Raw genomic sequence first — 19524 nt, 5'->3', positions numbered from 1 at the left:
CTTCAATTGAGGCTATAGATCACCCAAATCGGAGTTCGGATGAAGAAGTTAGAGAGAGAGAGAGAGAGAGAGAGAGAGAGAGAGAGAGAGAGAGAGAGAGAGAGTCCTCTATTTTTATGCAGTAAAATGGCTAGAACAAAAGCAAATGCAAGGAAGGCAGGCAAGGGACCAGGATTAGCAGCTAAGTCAAGTAGCAGATCTGCAACCCCAAAGAAGAGACCTGGAAAACCAAATAAAATTTTGAAAGGTCCAAGGGTGAAGAAGTTACAAACTTGCATGGGACTTTTCAGAGAAATCAGAAAGGCACAGAATTGTGTAGATTTGTGCATACCAAAGCTGCCCTTTCAGAGGATGGTGAGGTCCATATGTGAAGAAGCTACCTGGGGCACTAAAATGTGGAAGGTGGTGGCTTTGATGGCTCTACAAGAATCAGCAGAGGACTTCCTACTCGAGTACTTCAGTGACATCACCATTGTAGCAGCCCATGCCCACAGGGTTACTGTAATGGACAAAGATAGTGAGACACTAAAAAGAATAAGGTGGAGGTATGACAAACTACTGGTCCCCAATGTCTGCAGGGATAAGAAAATGAGTGAAATTTTGTTATACCCCCCTGAGCTATTTCCACAACTCACAGTTGTAGATGTCACACATGATGTGAATACAAGGGCAAGGGCAGAGACTATTGCTCACCAAACAGAGGACATGAGGGAAGCAGAGCTTAAGGAGAAAGCAAAAGTAGAAGTGGAGTCCCAGAGGCAAACATAATGCAATGTGACCCTGTCCATAGAGGCAAGCAGTCAAGAAACTCTACTTTCAGTGAAGGATGGTTTGCTTGCAGAGATACCATTTGTAGATGGAGCTAGAAAGATAGCTCTAGAAAAAGTGGACATTAATTTATTGTTGAATCCAGATGCTCAGATCTTAGACACAATTATCTATGCTTTTCTTAAGTAAGTGTTACTATCTTCTAACTTTGAAAACTCAGATAATAGGTTTACTAACTCAGGTATACTCTCTGCAGCTTGGTCAAAATTCAACTCCCACCGCACACCCACACGGAGGTGTTTCTTCTTGATCCACAAATGTCAGTGATTATTAGACAGAAGAACAATCCATATGGGACCTTTGAGAGTTGGTTTCTCCACTGTGCTATGCTAGAAGTAACTGTCATCATCTTTCCATATGAGAACAACCATCACTGGAGTCTCATATGCCTTGATGTTGACCAACCAGCAATGTGGGTGTTCAATTCAATAAAAGGAACCCACCCTGAAATTAGGCTGTAAGTGTTATGTATCAGAAAGTGTTTCTTATAGATATCCATGTAAATTTGAAGAATCAAGATAACATCTTGATACTGCTTTGTGCAGTTGTATAAAGAGGTTGTTGCTTGCGTATGGCAAGCTATGTGGAAGGTATGAACTATACAAGGCCTCAATCAAAGATGTACCTGTCCCAAATCAAACCGATGGAAATTCTTGCGGTTAGAGATGTCTTCTCCATGCAGAATATGTCCTGCAAAGCTACTTTGCCTTAAAACTTTTCATGACTAAGGTAACCATTTGGCAATGCATTCAGTCGGTTTTGGTTTAGTTTATACAAGAATTCTCACCATGTGGTCTTTCAATTTTGCAGAGTGCTTTAAAAAACTACACATATGATTATTTGCAAAGATACCGGGTAAGTTTAATACAACACCTGCTTACTATGTCGAGCCTCAGAGAACCTGAAGATAGCGGCTTGGATGACCGCACAATTGATATGAAAATACATGATGTGCCACCACGACAAACCCCTACATCCGATACAATGGAATCAAAACGGGCCGAGGGGGTCATATCAGCTGAAGATGAAAGAGCCGAGGATGAGGAAAGGTCAAATGAGCATATGGAAGGTGCTAGTGTACAACCAGAGGGGCTTATGGAGGAGACAATGAAAGAGCCAAGTCAGCCAGTGGAGGAGCCAAAAGAGCCTATGGATGAAACCCAAGATGAGGAAAGCAGGCCAATGGATGAGCAAAAGGATATGGATGAGGAAAGTAGGCCTATGGATGAGCAAACTGATATGGATGAGGTGAGGATGGATGAGGCAAGGATGGATGATGCAAGCCAGTCAACCGAGGCAAAGGAAAAGGCCTTGGAGGAAACCTTGAATGAGGCAGAAAGAGCCATGGGGGAGACCCTTGATGAAGATGTGAATGATGACTATGAAGATGTGAATGATGAAGCTAAAGCAGAGGAGAGCAACAACGACAACAACACTACAGAGACCCAGTATGGACCCTTGCTACCTGCAGATACGGTTGTTCCGATAATGTCTATTCAAGTATGGAAAAATATGTTCAGCTTCTAACTACTTATATGTACTTGTCAACTTTTACAGAGGTTGATTATCTTGGACCTCAATGGATTGCTGCTGATGTGCATGCCTCTCGGTGACACAGAACCCTTTGAGGATTTGCAAACGTTTCGGATGGGAACTTGTCGAGTCGTGGTTCGTCCAGGAACCAAGGAATTTATTCAGTTTCTTCTTCCCCGCTTCAGAGTTGCCATATGGTCTTCAATGCAAAGGCAAAACTTGTCGCCACTAGTTACAATAGTTTGCGGCGCTCATACGTCAGATTTTGCCTTTTTGTATGATCAAAGAAAATGTGTTACCGTCGAGGGCCACTACCACCCTAAGAAACCACATTTACCTCTTTTGTACAAACCATTTAGCCAAATCGGTGTACCCTTTGATGCAACTAATACACTACTAATTGATGATACTCCTGAAAAGGGATAACTAAATCCACCGGGAACAACTATCTCACCACCTTCTTTCGAGGGGCATTCCTTTGATTTTTACCTTGAAGACATTCTGATTCCATACTTACAAAAAGTGTATCTCAGTCCATTGTTTACGGACAAGTTTGTACTTTCTAATGAATTAAGATGACTCTTCTATTATGTCTTTGTCTTGTCTAACATTGAGAGAGAGAGAGAGAGAGAGAGAGAGAGAGAGAGAGAGAGATTTGACATGCTAAAGAAATGTATTTCAAGCACACTTATATTCACAAGGCACAATTGACAAATGAGCTCAAAAAACTTCATGTATTGAAAGTCATTCGTATACACTTGGGTTCACAAGAATCTCTATTACATTGACACTATTTCAACCCGACCATCCAACTCTTTGCACAAAATATATTTTTTCCCTTCGCCGCATCACCTTACGGCCAGCTAGGAAAAAGGAAAAATCTGATAGGTCCCTGTCCATTGACTCTTCAATTATGTCATGCCGCAACTGCATAAGACTGCATATCTCCCTTATTGTAACCACCAACATTAGGCCATGCTCTTTATCAATCACTTCCACATCCACAGCAGGATTATCTTCCAAACCTACAGAAACCTGGTCCATAGGAATGTACTTACCATTGAGCATTTGTGATCGCATATACCAAAAGGAGAGTAACAATGATTGGCTTGCAATCATGTACTTGACAACTAGAGTATCAAGCGCGACCTCGCACCGTAAGCCAATCTCTTCCTTTACATACGATCCTCTCTCATAGGATGACTGTTGAAATGACTTGCACATGAACATAGTTTTCGTAACACGGATATTGTAGCTATGAAACAACTCTATGAAGAGTGCAACAGGAAAAAATTTTACAATTCTAACCAGTTTGGTGGGAATAGAGCTACGTAGAGACCTCTGTATATCCTTGTAGAGCTTACTTCGCATTGCCTCCACCATTGTTTCCTCGGGAACTGGCCAGTCCACAGTGCTCCAATCGGTTGGTAGAGGCAATTTCACCAACATGCCATTCTTATTCCCTGAGCTGAGTTGGTAGAAGTGGTCATAAAAAAATATTCCTTCATCAGCCAGGCTTTTGCTGCTCCTCCCTGAATACTGTAGAGAACCAATGTGGGCATGAACAACAAGGAAGAGGCCTATTATGCACTCCACAGGCTCCCATTGCTCATAAGAAGAGGGATAAACATCTGCAATATATATAAGAAGAGTTAAACTAAGAGTATCAATAAGTAAAAAAGACAAATCTAATGTAGTTGAGGTGTGAAGAATGGAGACATTGCTCATAAGAAGAGGGATAAACGTTGCAAAATATATAAGAAAAGTTATAATGAGAGTATCAATAAGTGAAATGACAAATCAAACGAAGTTCAGATGTCAAGAGTACTTACAATTGCAACGTGGTACTTATCACGTCTGGATGGGTAAACACATGCTGAACAAGAACTTCCTTTACAGATATTTTGCTGATTTCAACTTTGAAATCCAACACTCTGGCCTTCCATGCTGAGTGGTAAACATTGATACCACTAGACCTCTTGGGTCTTCTTGGTTGCATGAGGACCCATGAACCTTTGTTTATCCTTTGTCCAACCCATTGGTTCTCTGCACTTATTGAAGTTGATATTGTAATTGAGGATATGCTACTACTTGGCCTTCTAGGCAAAGTGCAGCTGTTGGTTGTTGGTGTGAGAGACAGTAAACACCTAAAGCTTCTTGGGCGAGAAGACGTGGAAGCCATAGCTCTGAGAGAAAAGCTTTAGTGGAGGGAGATTCACTTTGAAAGGATTCTAATGGAGGGAAAGTGTTTTAGAATTCCAATATCTTGTGCGGGCTTAATGGTCACCCTCCAGTATATATAAATGACCATAAGAGAACATCAGCAGTGGGACCACTGGCAAGCACCTAACAACTCGGTAAAAGAAAGGAAATTACGATGCCACAATCCAAGTTTTTAGGCTATTTTCCTATTTTTTGAGTCTTTCCACGTACTTTTCTACGTAACGTAGCCCTCATGCTCATTGGACGCGCTCTATTTTTCTCTCTCTTCATATGGCCCTCCAAATGACCTCCGAAATTTCCTAATGCATAACTTTGCACAACCATAACCATAACCATAACCATCAGATGATTTTTATACCATCATGGAAAAACCATAATCTTAAGTTGATTGTCAAACCTTAACCATAACATCCGTTCCATACCATAAACATAACCATAAACCATAAACATAAGCACTACAAAAATGTACATATGCAAACAATCACTGAGTGAGAAGACCCTCATGGTAATGCCTCCCAATCAACGTCCTCTCCCTCCTCCTACACCAGTTGGGTCAAAAGGGCCACAAGTCCATGCTTATACCCATACTTCTCCTCTTGGCATGTCGGAAGGCGCTTCACGGTAACTTCCTGCAAAATTATGGTTTAATCATTAGATAAATCTTCAAATAACATATATATTATCAATAGTTTAAAGCATACGTATAATACTTATAAACTCGTGTCGAAGCGTATTGTAGACTCCACTCCCAAGATGTGAAGCTCCAGTAGATCACTCCAAACATTCTCTAGCTGCATCTCTCTGCTACTGAAATCTACTAGGATTGTCTTGTGTCTCTCATGCAATCTCCATCCACTCCTCTGCTTCCAACCATGAGGGCTTGTGATTGCCGTCATTATACCTGTCTCTGGCCTCTGACCAACAGTGTGACATTGTGGACCTCGCCAAGCTCAAAATCTAGCCGTTCGAGACCTGATCGTACCCCTCTACCGGCCTGTACTCTTTCTCAATGGCGTCGACAATATAATTCTTTCTCTCAGCATCGAGGTTTTCCTGAATCTCCATCACAGAGTGACCAAACTGAATCTTACAGAGCTGCCAAGTCCTCTGTTGCATTTCCTTTCCGACCCTATCTTCCACAACAGCCCCATCCCTGCTCCTGTACACCTTGCTAGGATCATGCTCGTGTGATCTCCAAGGTTTACGTGGTGTGCCCATCGGTGAACTATCTACTGAAGAGAGTGGTGGACGCTCTCTCGGTGGTGTGGATGCATCGGTAGAACCGCTACCACAGCAACCACCACCTCCAGAACGATGGCTATGTCGTCTCGAGGATGAACCACATGTCGGTGTAGAGGGCACACGAGTCCTAGGCATAGGGGGCACACTAGACTGAGGTGTGGGGCGCTCCGTGTAGGGACCACACTAGTCCCGGGCGTAGGGTCGGTTGTAGTAGGTCTGGACGTACCTGCACCCCAAAGGTGTTGTGCCATCGTGATCTGGTCTGGTGTGAATTGAGACAAAAGCTAGCCCATCTGCTCGGGTGACATGTCGGCCAGAGTGACTGGAAAACTAAAACTAGGAGAGTATGGCTCATCGTCATCGGCCATGGCTAATCATACACAAACAACACCCACAAAATACGTTAGTTTATGTAAGAAATGCTTAATCAATACAAATAACAAATCAACAAAATTGCTACACAAATAAAACAAATCAAGGAAACTGCTACACAAAATGAACAAAATCTAAAGTGTATTGTAGACTAATAAAAAGATCTTTACAAAAGGTTTCTTAGCAAAATTCATTAGTTAATCTCTCCTCCTCTATGAGATCTGATGCACCAAAGATGTCTATCTCAATCTGTACTTCTGCATCTTCGTCATCGAACTCTACTTCTTCGTCGCTCTCTGCATCAGCTTCACTACTTGGCACCTCATCTCTAGATTCTGACAATTGCTCAATGCTGACATCCACCTCAAAATCTAAACTTAGAGTTGGAGTTGGTCCTGCGCTTTGTTCATGAATCACCTCTTCGAGCTCCCATCCAATCCTTCACATGCTTGCTTGCTACGTGGAGCAACTTAAATGACATAGAGCCAGCAGGATTTTGACAAATCATTCTCATCATTTTCTGTCCATTTTGGATCGTGTATGAACACAACTTGTTCACAATGCTGTGGAAGTACGAATGATCTCGCACATCTGTCCACACCTGCCTAGAGTTCACTTGAATCAATCCACTCTTGTCTTTGTGCACAACTGCATTAGGGCCACTGGTAATAACTTTGAACCACTTGACATCAAACATAAACATATCAAACTTTCTAAAGCTAATCTTCAAGATGTCTTGGATGTAGCCAAAGTATTCAAGTTGGCCTGTCTCTATATTCTCATTCCTGGCACTACTCCTACTTTCTTGGACGAAGCTTGCCCTAGTACCACTATCAAAAGTGACCCTTTTTTCGTCATTCCATTGCGCTCTGAAGTGCTTTCCATGCGACCACAAAGCTCCATATTTGTGTTACTGCAGGCACAAAATTAAAACAGACTAAAAGTTATTAAAGCAAACTAATTTTCATGTGGAGCTCGAAAAGGAAGTTGTGAAATGTACATGCCAATAGCAACCCCTTGACATCTCCTCTTCCTCTTCAGTAATCAACACTCCACTCCTCTTTGCCTCTGAGAGTGTCGCATCTAACCACCGCCCAGTTGGAAAGTCATGCAATTTTTGAAGATGGTCTGGAAAAGGAAGGTTTCTAGTTGCACGGTTGCGCTTGAATTGAAGGCGATCTATCAAACATTGTTGCTTTTTCCCTTCGTACCTCTCTAGCCACTTTTGCATGATGTCTGAGTTGAGACGGCAAAATCTCAAAACCTTTTCTCGAATTGTGATTTCCATCTTCCTAACAATGCCTTGTCCCTGCGGCATGTCCACTATCACCTTGACGTTGAGCTCAGTAGTCCACATTCGGGAAATCTCTGGATCAATTGAGACAAAAACTTCACTAGTGAGGACAAGAGACTCTTTTACAAGCCATCCTTCGGCCATGCTACCCTCGGGGCGAGCCCATTGACGAACAAACCCCTTTAAAGTCTTCATAAATCTCTCCAAGAAGAAAATCCACCTGCTATGGACCACCCCAGCAACTCCAACTTCATCGACCACATGCACAAGTACATGCATTGGGATGGTAAGAATGTTTGTTGGAAATTACTTCTCCACCATGCACACTGCTTCAATATCTTTTAGCGTGATGCATCAATGCTGTCTTCTCTTATATCGTTTGAACTGATCCAGCATACCAACTCACTGATTTTGTAGATTGTTCTTCTAATGTCATCTGTCAAACAACCCTTTATGGAAATCGGTAAGATGAAATGTAAAAAATGGTGCCAATTGTGGGACTTAAGAGCACTGAGATTGTCATCTCTTGTAAAAGCTGTTTTCAAACATTGCATGCACCCTGTGGGAGTCTTGAATGAAGATATAGTCTTCTTCACTTGTTGCTCTTCTGTGCGACTCAGAACCCATGGGCCTTTTGGTATAGACCACTTTCCATTGGGTTTAAGTCGAGGCCACATCTCTGGCATTCGACCCACAGCCTGCAGGTCATCTCTTTGGGCCTTGCTCTCCCTTTTTCCAGTGATGGTCTTCCAGATGATCTCCCCCACATTCTTGAAGATGTGCATTGGGTCGAGCAAATAATTAATCAGCATGTCACTCTAGTACGGAAGATCATGGAAAATAGAAAGTGTTTTCATTCCAAGTGACATCCAATCTCCCCTCTCCAGCTACATGTTTTTCCAATCGCTCGCTTTCAGTGGATGCATGTCATGTTTTCATATGTTTAGTCCACGTAGCTCATGTCCTTCAGGCAAAAATCTACCATGTTCCTCGTAAACTGTCTTATTCAAATGCTCAGAGCGGTGGAAGCCAAGTTGAGGACCACATTTCGGACATGCATGATTGCCCGAGTAACTCAAGCCTGAAACATCACATATTAATATTTAAAAGCATTGACATAGCCATGAATCACATGTGTGTGAGGGTTTTAAAGGCACTTACCTGAGCACTCACCGAAGCTTGGCCAATCGTGCATGGTCCACATGAGAATCCCTTGCACATGTACATTCCTTCGTACGACTGGTTGGGATATATCAACCACATTGATTCCTGTACACAAGATTTGGAGCTCTTCTATAAGTGGTGCCAGATAGACGTCCATGTTCTTTGCTTTGTACTTTCCTGGGACGATCAATGACAACAACAGATGGCCCTTCTTGATAGCGAGCCATGGTGGAAGATTAAAGTTAACCAGACAACAGGCCACATGCTCCATGACGAACTCCGTAATCCGAATGGGTTTACTCCGTTCATTGCCAGACCAAAGCGGATACATCGAGGCTCGTTTTTAAATGTAGGCCAACTTTCCTCTATGTGCTTCCATGCACGAGAGTGAGCAGGTACCCACATAACATCATCTGTTGATCTAGTATTTGAGTGCTATGGACTTGCACCTGAGCATGCTTTATTCTTGGAATGATAGGAAAGTGTCGAAGGACCTTTGCAGGGATAAATTTTCCTGGTGTGTCCTCCCTGTACCTGTTTGATCCATAATTGGGACACTGTTCCACGTTTTCATACTCATTGCAAAAAAGTATACAATCATTAGGACATGCATGTATTTTCTGATAATCCAAGTCCAAATTAGTAAGAAGCTTTTTAGCGGCTAGACGGGTAGGGGGCATGTGATTCCCTTCTGGCAAGATTTGCTCATTCAGCAACCTGACGTTACATGAACAAGTCAGCCCTTTGATCACTTTATATGAATTGTAATTTGCACTTTACCATGCTTAGGATAAAAATGTTTACCTGAAAAGCTTTGTGATGACTGAGGCGTCAGACCAACCGTAGACAAACTGCAAATTAAGCATTGTCAATGCGATACGGAGAACTGAGATTTTTGCACCAGTTTAGAGCGTCATGGGTGCAAGACTTTGCATCATCTCTCCCTCCTCATCATTGCTGTCATGTCGTCGATATGAACAGGATGGTTGAGGTTGGTCCACAGTACTGCGTTCAATGTTGTCGCCTTCTATGTTGGAATCCATGTCAAAGAACGCATCCAACATTTGCTCCATCTCTACTTCTTGAAATGCCGCTTCAGGTATTAGTTGGGAGGACTCAGTCGATGGCTGCTCCTTTGAAAAGCGTCTTCTGTGGGATGAAGTTGGAGCAATATCTACTTGCAGACTTTGACCTTCAATCTCTAGACCATGAGATCGATAACGCAGGTCTTATACTTGCTCTATTGGAAAGAGACCTTGATTGCGTATGTGTTGGTCGCAGATTTTTCGTTTTGGAAAGATCCGATGCTTGCAATGCACACAAGGACAGGCCATCCTATTGTCCATACTTTATCTACCAATGATGCAAAAAATAATTAAAATACTCTAGTTATTATAACTACACACTACTAAGTACATGACAAGCTTTAACAAACTCACATTTTCTAACCAGGCCCGATCCTCGCACACCTCGATCTACAGGTGCACGTAGATTAGGACCACATGGTAATAATCTTGTCTTTATTAGTCAATGACTATATATTAAAGTTCTTGAAGTCTGTGTGCATTTTTGAAGTCCGATTGCATTTTTTTAACAATTTTCTTCTAGCTCTAACAACCTCACATTCTCTAGGCAGGCCCGATCCCCGCACACCTCGGTCTAGAGGTGCATGAAGATTAGGACCACATGGTAATAATCTCGTTTTTATTGGTCAATGACTATATATTAAGGTTATTGAAGTCTGTGTGCACTTTTGAAGTCCGATTGCGTTTTTTGTACTATTAACTTGACGCTCGCTCTAACCTAACCTATAACATAACCGTAGCCTAACTTAATGTAGCTTAACTTATAACCTAAACCTAACCTATAACCTAACCTAACCGAAGTCCGTTTGCGTTTTTAAAAGTACACGAGTCATCTTCGAAGTTCGATTGGATTTTTTTACTATTAATTTGACGATAGCTCTAGCCTAACCTATAATCGTTATACATAAGCTATAATCTAACCTAACGTAAAACCTATACCTAACCTAACTTATAACATCTACCTAACCTAATCAAAGTCCGTTTGCGTTTTTAGAAGTACATGAGTCATTTTCGAAGTCCGATTGCGTTTTTTCTACTATTAATTTGATGCTAGCTCTAACCTGACCTATAATCGTTATGTCTAACCTATAATCTAACCTAACGTAAAACCTATACCTAGCCTAACTTATAACATCTACCTAACCTAACCGAAGTTCGTTAGCGTTTTTAGAAGTACACAAGTCATCTTCAAAGTTCGATTGCGTTTTTTCTACTATTAATTTGATGCTAGCTCTAACCTAACCTATATTCGTTATGCCTAACCTTTTCTTAGTAAGGGAAAAGGTATGTTTTAAATATCAAAGAAAGTGGATAGATTACCTTTCTTTTCTCTCTCTCTCTCTCTCTCTCTCTCTCTCTCTCTCTCTCTCTCTCTCTCTCTCTCTCTCTCTCTCTACACTTTTTATGTTTGCATTAAGAACATGGCATCTTATAATTGAAAAAAAATAAAATTATAGTAAGAAAGGGACACTATAACATATGCGCGGTATTATCGCTCACATTGCCGCAAAAAAACAAACAAATTTGCAATATGAAATTTTCCGTATGCGGAAAAGACTGCGGAAACAGTCACGGTAATGGTCTAGTGGTAACATACGCGGTAATGCCTGCGGCTATATTTTCGTGCCTATTATCGCGTGCTTTACGGAAAATATACCCGCAAAAGTTACCGCGAGGATGTTATCGCCAGCATTACCGCAGACGGGTTTTTTTTTAAAAAACAGATGACCGTTTGGATTGTCCTTTGCAGGACCATCCAAAAGGTCATCTAATTTTTTATTTATTTAAGATATTTTACAAAATTATTATTAATTACAACAAAATATCACAATTGGACAATACATTGAGCCAAAAAAAGATTGATAATTTCATTTTCATGAGTGGAATTACAATTAGGGGAGGTATTGAGCCAAAAAATGATAGGTATTGCATTTACATAAAGGGAAAAAAAAGCCCGCGTGTACAACATAGAGTATGGTCATGTGGGATAGGGCAAGCGGGGCCCGCCAATACAAAATAGAGGATGCTAATGGGGGAGATGGCGGCATTTTGCGTGGAACTCCTTGACTATGCAAAACCAGAAAAAGAAACAATTAACACCTTGTTATTTAATATTTGATATAAAATCAGCAATTTGATAATTTAAATAAGATTAAACTTACATGTTGCAGACTTCTGCACGCATTTTCGAACTCCTCTTGAGAGGTCATTTGATTTTCAAACAACCAACACCAAGTTTGATACTCGGTATGGTTCTCTCTATATCTCTGCACATTTCTGGTCGGGTGACTCATGGTAGTGCTATACTGACAAAAAATAGCAACCAATTAATTAAATGAAAAACATTAGATTTTTTATAATGAAACTTATATTTTTACTTATTAGTCTTTCCAAGCCGTTTTTCCTCCCGAACCATAATGCGTAGGAGTCTGATGGGATCTGGTCTCAACTTGACGCGTATACATCGTCGCACCCATTGCCCTTTCGTCCTCTTTCTCTTCCATAGCTGTCTCCCACTCCACATCATGGACATTTCCTGGCCGATAGCTATGCTCTGGAGACTCCATTGTCTTCTTTGCAGCTCTCCCTCACACTGATTTTTTTGTTCTTGAGAAATGTATATTTGACATGCTCTTGCAACTCCATTGCCTGAGAATTGTTGCCCCTTAGGTTTGGGAAACGCCATGTGCATGGCTGTCCTCTATATATGTGAGGTTGTAGGGATCTTGCTGATCCAAATTTTGAAGAAACAATTGGTGATTTGGCCAATGCGCACACTAATTATGTGTTGCATTGGTTTAATTGGATTGGCCAATACACACTCACGGTAGTGATGATTATGTGTGGATTGGTCATTTGTATTGGCCAATACACACACTATTTAGTGTGTGGATTAGTGTGTGCATTGGTCAAAAGGATTGGGCCAATACACATACTATTTAGTGTGTGCTTTGACCAATGGGATTGGCCAATGCACCACAACTAATTAGTGTGTGTTAACACACACTAATTAGTGTGTGCATTGGCTTGTGTAATTGGCTTGTGCACACACTAATTAGTGTGTGTTAACATACACTAATTAGTGTGTGCATTGGCTTGTGCACACACTAATTAGTGTGTGTTAACACACACTAATTAGTGTGTGCATTGGCCAATCCCATTGGTCAATGCACACACTAAATAGTATGTGTATTGGCCAATCCAATTGACCAATGCACACACTAATCACACACTAAATAGTGTGTGTATTGGCCAATACAATTGACCAATCCACACACTAATCACACACTAAATAGTGTGTGTATTGGCCAATCCAATTAACCAATGCACACACTAATTAGTGTGCGCATTGGCCAATCACCAATTGACCAATGCACACACTAATTACACACTAGTTAGTGTGCGCATTGGCCAATCACATTGGTCAATGCAGACACTAATCACACAATAAATAGTGTGTGTTAACACACCTAATTAGTGTGTGCATTGGCCAATTGGATTGACCAATGCACACACTAATCCCAAACTAATTAGTGTGTACGTTGGCCAATCCAATTGACCAATGCACACACTAATTACACACTAATTAGTGTGCGCATTGGTCAATCACCAATTGACCAATGCACATACACACTAATTACACACTAATTAGAGTGTGAATTGGCCAATCACATTGGTCAATGCACACATTAATCACACAATAAATAGTGTGTGTTAACACACACTAATTAGTGTGTGCATTGGTTAATTCCATTGACCAATGCACACACTAATCCAAAACTAATTAGTGTGTACCTTGGCCAATCCAATTGATGGAGGCACACACTAATTAGTTTGTGCATTGGCCAATCACATTGGTCAATGCACACACTAATCACACAGTAAATAGTGTGTGTTAACACACACTAATTAGTGTGTGCATTGGCCAATCCCATTGACCAATGCACACACTAATCACACACTACTTAGTGTGTACATTGACCAATCACATTGGCCAATGCACACACTAATTAGTGTGTGCATTGAACAATCACATCGGCCAATTCACACACTAATCACACACTAATTAGTGTGTGCATTGGCCAATCCCATTGACCAATGCACACACTAATCGCACACTAATTAGTGTGTACATTGACCAATCACATTGGCCAATGCACACACTAATCACACACTAATTAGTGTGTGCATTGACCAATCACATTGGGCAATGCACACACTAATTACACACTAATTAGTGTGTGTTAATACACACTAATTAGTGTGTGCATGGCCAATCCCAAATTTAACATATTAGGTTTTGCAAGTAATAAATTTAACAAATTTCACAAGTTTAGGTTTTGGTGTGTCTTTACTTACACTAATTAGTGTGTGCATTAGAATAATGCACACACTAATTAGTGTGTGTGTGTATGCATGTGTATGCTTGTGTGTGCATGCATGTGTATGAGTGTATGTATGTGTATATGCGTGTGTGTGTGTATACATGTGTGTGTATGCGTGTGAAAAAATCAAAAAACATAACAACAAAACTTACATGGAATTGAAGAGCTTGTTGGGAGAGGGTAGGAGAGTGGAAGAGTAGAGATGTAGGAAGAGCTCAAGGTTGTGAGGTTCACGCTCTCGACTTCTGTGGAGAAGACGATGAAATTCGAATTTTAGGGTTTTGAACTTCGCGGGGCACGCGGGTGCCCCTATTTATAAAAAATTGTGAAAATTGAATTTTCGCTCATATTACCGCGAGCATTACCGCATCCATTACCGCGTTCATTTCTGCTCATATTACCGCGGTGCAATTTCGGCCCATCCACACAGATGGCCACGTTATGACATTATTACTATTGATTTCCAAAATCTATTGGTACTATGTTTTTTATAAAATGTATATAAAATGAAAATATTCCTAGTACTTTGAAAATGACATTTTTACCTAAAAGTTTTGATTACCATGCATGTTAAATTTATTTATTTTTACTTTTTACTGATATTTTATTAACCTTTTTTGGTAATTTGATTTTAATTAGTGTATGTAATTTATTAATGTAGGTTGCTTGGGATGATTTTGGCCCGTCCACTGAACCGGATAGATCACGGTGGTTGGACGAGTGATTACCATGCCCATGCGTGCGGTGCAAATGCGCCATTGCTCGACTTTGACAGATATGCTTGAGCCATGTAAAAGATTATGGACTATGGGATGATCCTCGCAAGCGTGCACCGATGGAAACAAACGATCCGCGAGTTGTAGCGGCTATTGACGTCACCCCTCATTGGCGTGTGGTTGGTGGAGGAGGGGAAAGGAGGTTGGAAGAGCGCATGCGCCAGGAATCCATTAGAGAGGGAGGAAGCACATCAAATCAGCCAATTGTTGCTCCCTCTACGAGTGACCACATCCCATCTCCTTACGTAAATGCAGAAGACGACCATTTGCATAGAATGGTTGAGGATCTCCTTGCACGAGAGGAGGAGCATGAACAAGAGTGTGCATAGGAAGAAGCTTCCGAAAAAACGAGGAGTGAGCTACTCGATTTGGCACACACCGCATTATATGATAGATGATCTTACTTCATTTTAAGGGCATCTCTCGAAGTCCTTAACCTTCAGGTGATGTTTGGATGGAGCAATGCTAGTGTGGACGCACTTTTGAGGTATGTATAGAGATTGTGAAGGATGCTTGTGGAGTGCATAAATTAGGTTCTAATGTAATTTCTTCTTGTGATAGGTTGCTAGGAAAGATGCTGCCAGCTGGCAATCACATGCCAGAGAATAGACGAAAAGCACGCCAAGTGGTGACTGCATTAGGGATGGATTATGATCGCATTCATGCTTGCGTGAACGATTGTGTGCTCTTTCATAATGAGCATGCCGATTGTGACACATTTCCATCGTGCGGGGAGCCTAGGTTCAAAGAAGGAATGCAGAGCAACAGAATTCCACGTAAAGTTTTGAGGCAATTTCCACTCATCCCTCGCATCCAACACATGTTTAGATTGAAGGGTACGAGCGAGCTTTTGAGTTGGCATGCAAAAAATCGCTCCACAGATGGTATTATGAGAGTGCCATCTGACTCACCAATGTGGAAGCACATAGAGGACACATGGCCAAAGTTCAGGGATGAGCCTCGTCACTTGAGGATTGGGTTAGCTAGTGATGGAGTGAATCCATTTGGGAACCACTCTACTTCATGGAGCACTTGGCCGGTGGTGGTTGTAAACTACAATATTCCTCCTTGGGAGGCAACAAAAAGGGAAACATTTTACTATCACTTCTCATTCCAGGAAAGCACAAGGTAAAAAACATGGATGTATATCTGCAGTCTCTTATTGATGAGCTTCAAGAACTATGGAGCCTTATTGGACTTATGCATGTATTCAAAAATGTTGGGCAAGCTATATGGGATCACATAATTGGCAAGAAGGATTCATTGGGTGCTAGGGAAGATTTAAGAGCCATGAGACATCTCCCCTCTTCAGCCACGCCCCGCATGGGGGAGCGGGGAAAGATGATCTCCCAAAAGCACCTTGGATACTGTCAAAGGCAGACCAAGAGCGGACAAAGCAAGTTATTGCATCCATCAGAACTCCAACAGGATATATGCGGTCACTCAAAGGTGCTTTCACAAAAACCAAAAAGGGTGGCTCCACTCAATTGTATGGATTGAAATCCCATGATTGGCATAAAATCCTTCAGGTAAGAGTAGAACAGTTTGTGGTGTCTATGTGTCCTTATATATAGGTTGACATTCACTAAAATGTTTTATTGTTTGTAGTTTGTACTTCCCATTACTATTAGTGGTTATGGGGACACTAAGGTGAAGGCTGCAATATTCAAAGTGGATGAGATTGTGAGGTAATGGTTTTTTTTCAAGTACTATATCATGTTGTGCATGCATGAACAATGGAATTTTTTTTCATCTACTATATTATTTGTGCCCTGTAGATTTGTGAGCTCCAAGGAGATAGAAGTAGAGCAATACCAGTAGCCCATCAGCTAGCAGTAGAGGCAGTGTGTGCTATTGAGGATGCATTCCCACGTACAATCCTTGTTAGCCAAATACACCTATTGCTTCACCTTGTTGAGGAGATTGCAATTTGTGGGGTGGTTCACTCTAGATGGATGTTCTTCTTGGAGAGATTCTTGAATACTTTAAAGGATTTTGTTAGATTGAGGTCACAACCGGAGGTATGCAAAATCAATACAATATAGATAGCATTTCTATGCTATGAAGTTACTAATAAAAATATGTGGTTTTAATGTTTTCAGGTGAGCATGGAAGAAGGTTGGGTGGTGCAAGAGGCATTTGTGTATGTCTCACAGTATCTCATCACAGTGGATCCATCATTGCCTCGTTTGTGGAGTGAAGAAGAGGATCCTAGGAAGCACTCAACCATTCCCAGTGGAAAAGGCTCACTCTTGGTCATGGATAGAGAGTTTCATGCCATAGTCAACAACTACTGTTTACTCAATGCCACTATCATGACCAAATGGGTTAATATGTACTTGGAAGCCCGCGTAGCTAGAGAAAGGGATAGAGATGCATGGAAGAGGTCCCATGGAGGTAGACATGAACCTCCTTTTCCTAAAGAGCTTGCAAAATATCCTGATTTGATTCAAGTAGAGTGGATCCATAATGCCATGACCAATGCCAAAGCACAAGGAGAACAAATAAGCCCTAAAGAATGGGAGTATGCGCGAGGATGCTTGCGCAAGGTGAGTGTGTATATGTTATGTATGCATGTATGCAAATCACTTAATGAAATGCGATGTAACCTCTTATGCATTGTGATTGTAGGGTCTCATTTTCAACTCCATTTGGTCCGAAGGCCAACATTTTCGCACCCACAAGATAGATGAGCGTCGGACCACTAATGATTGTTGCGTGATGGGAAACTTTGACACAACAACAGATGAGGTCAGATATTGTGGTACTATAGAGAGAATAATCAAAGTGGATTTCAGATATTTTCACAAATTCCTCTTTGAGTTCCAATGGTTTGCGGGTGAGGTCAAAAGACATGAAAATGGGCTCATTATGGTGGATTCCACCCAATTCCATCGGGGAGAAATTGACAACTTGGTGTATCCTAGTAGTTGCGAGCAGGTAATTTAGGCTATGTGCAATTAACTTAAATTAAAAATTTAATATATGTATATCAGCTTATTCTTTGTGTCTGACGTACAGGTCTTTTATGTGCCATGTATATATCAAAGAATACTTTGGTATCTCATTCCAGTCACGCCACGGGGTAGATCTATCTTTGCAGAGACGGACATTGAGCCAATAATTGATCCCATCATACCATCACCACAAGATGCAGAGGAAGATGTAGTAGAAGTTGAAGAAGGTCATCCAAGCCTTGCAAATAGTCATCTTGAGGAGGAGGAAGAGGGAGAAAGCGATGATGATTCTACAAGAGGTGATGGAGAGGAGGAAGAATCTCTAAACTTGTTTATTGATTTGAATACTATGGGTCTAAATATGGATCCTAGTGCTTGTAGAGATCTTATACAAGATGAGAATTAATAAAACTCTCCATTCTTTCACTTGGTGTAGTATATGATTAATTTGCAAATGTTTCGTTATGTGCTTATGAATAGTATTTGTAATGGTTTTGTTGTGAGCTCAATGATTTATGTATAGAATTCTTCGAGTGAAAGAGAGATTAAGTGAAGTGAGCAAGCATTCTGGAGAGTGTAGGAGTTGTAGTGTGTAAATACATTTTGAGTTGTATTGGATTTAAATGGTAACCCGCGGGAGAGGGAGGGGGAAGGGGGTCTATGGCCTTAGCGGTATAACGGGCGCTGCAATAATCGTGGTAATACAGGCGGTAAAATGCCGCTTGAACAACAAAAGGGTTTCTCTCTCCTAATTTTGAATTCCTCTCTCTTGTTTTGTTGTAATGGCCCGTGGTAAACACCACGATCTCTTGTAGTGGGCTTTAGAAGTAGCTTTATATATTATCTCCACTTTCCTCCAAGGATGAAAAGACCTCAAACATATCCCCCCTTAACTCTTGCACTTAGTAAATACCATATCAAGGCTACAAGTTCTAATTTTATTAACAACATGTGGATTGAATGGTATGAGATATAGAAAAACTTTGTAAGCTTAATGGCAAGAAAATATCTATTGGTATTGAAAATAGAAAATGAAGAAGAGGATGAAGAGCTAGAAGAAGAGAATGATGATGAGGATGACTGTTTCGATCCTTATATTGCTGATTTTGATGAACTCGGACTCCACATAGACCGCATCATGGCTATGGAACTAGCAGATGATGATGTAGTGGATGATTGATTAAGGCCGTGTTTTAATGCATCGTAATGAAGATGTTGTAGCTAATGTCGATCACTTGCTTTTGTGAATGCTTTGTTAATGATCTTCTGCTAGCATACATTGTAACACATTAGGAAATTAGGTGAAGCACTTTTAAGAGATTACTTTGTGAGCATAGCGGGTGAACTTAGTTGATGGTAGCAACATAAAAATGGTACTTAGTTAACTTGGCATGAACAATACTTTTGCAAGAGAGAGAGAGAGAGTTTAGAGAACATGATAGTAGTTGAGGACCGGATTCATATGGAGCCGGTCCCCCCTCCAATAGGAATTTGTATTATAGTTTCTCCCATCAAGAGAGAGAGAGAGAGAGAGAGTTTAGAGAACATGATAGTAGTTGAGGACCGGATTCATATGGAGACGGTCCCCCCTCCAATAGGCATTTGTATAATAGTTTCTCCCATCAAGAGAGACTTGGTACACTACAACCTTTGTGTTCCTTGTGA

The 19524-nt window shown here is 41.1% G+C and overlaps 1 protein-coding gene across 1 annotated transcript in view; it reads left to right on the top strand.

Annotated features, from left to right (window-relative positions):
* The window catches only part of LOC147446059 (uncharacterized), a 122259-nt gene extending 103220 nt beyond the window's left edge, over positions 1 to 19039 (top strand). Inside the window, exon 3 of the mRNA XM_086526154.1 lies at positions 18897 to 19039. Within this exon, the coding sequence (XP_086382280.1) occupies positions 18897 to 19039 (143 nt within the window). The remainder of the gene's footprint in view (positions 1 to 18896) is intronic.
* Positions 19040 to 19524: the final 485 nt, after the last annotated feature.

Source organism: Adiantum capillus-veneris, chromosome 12 (assembly GCF_014529385.1).
Source record: "Adiantum capillus-veneris isolate H3 chromosome 12, ASM1452938v2, whole genome shotgun sequence".
Classification (NCBI taxonomy): domain Eukaryota; kingdom Viridiplantae; phylum Streptophyta; class Polypodiopsida; order Polypodiales; family Pteridaceae; genus Adiantum; species Adiantum capillus-veneris.
This window is presented reverse-complemented; position numbering and strand designations above follow the sequence as displayed.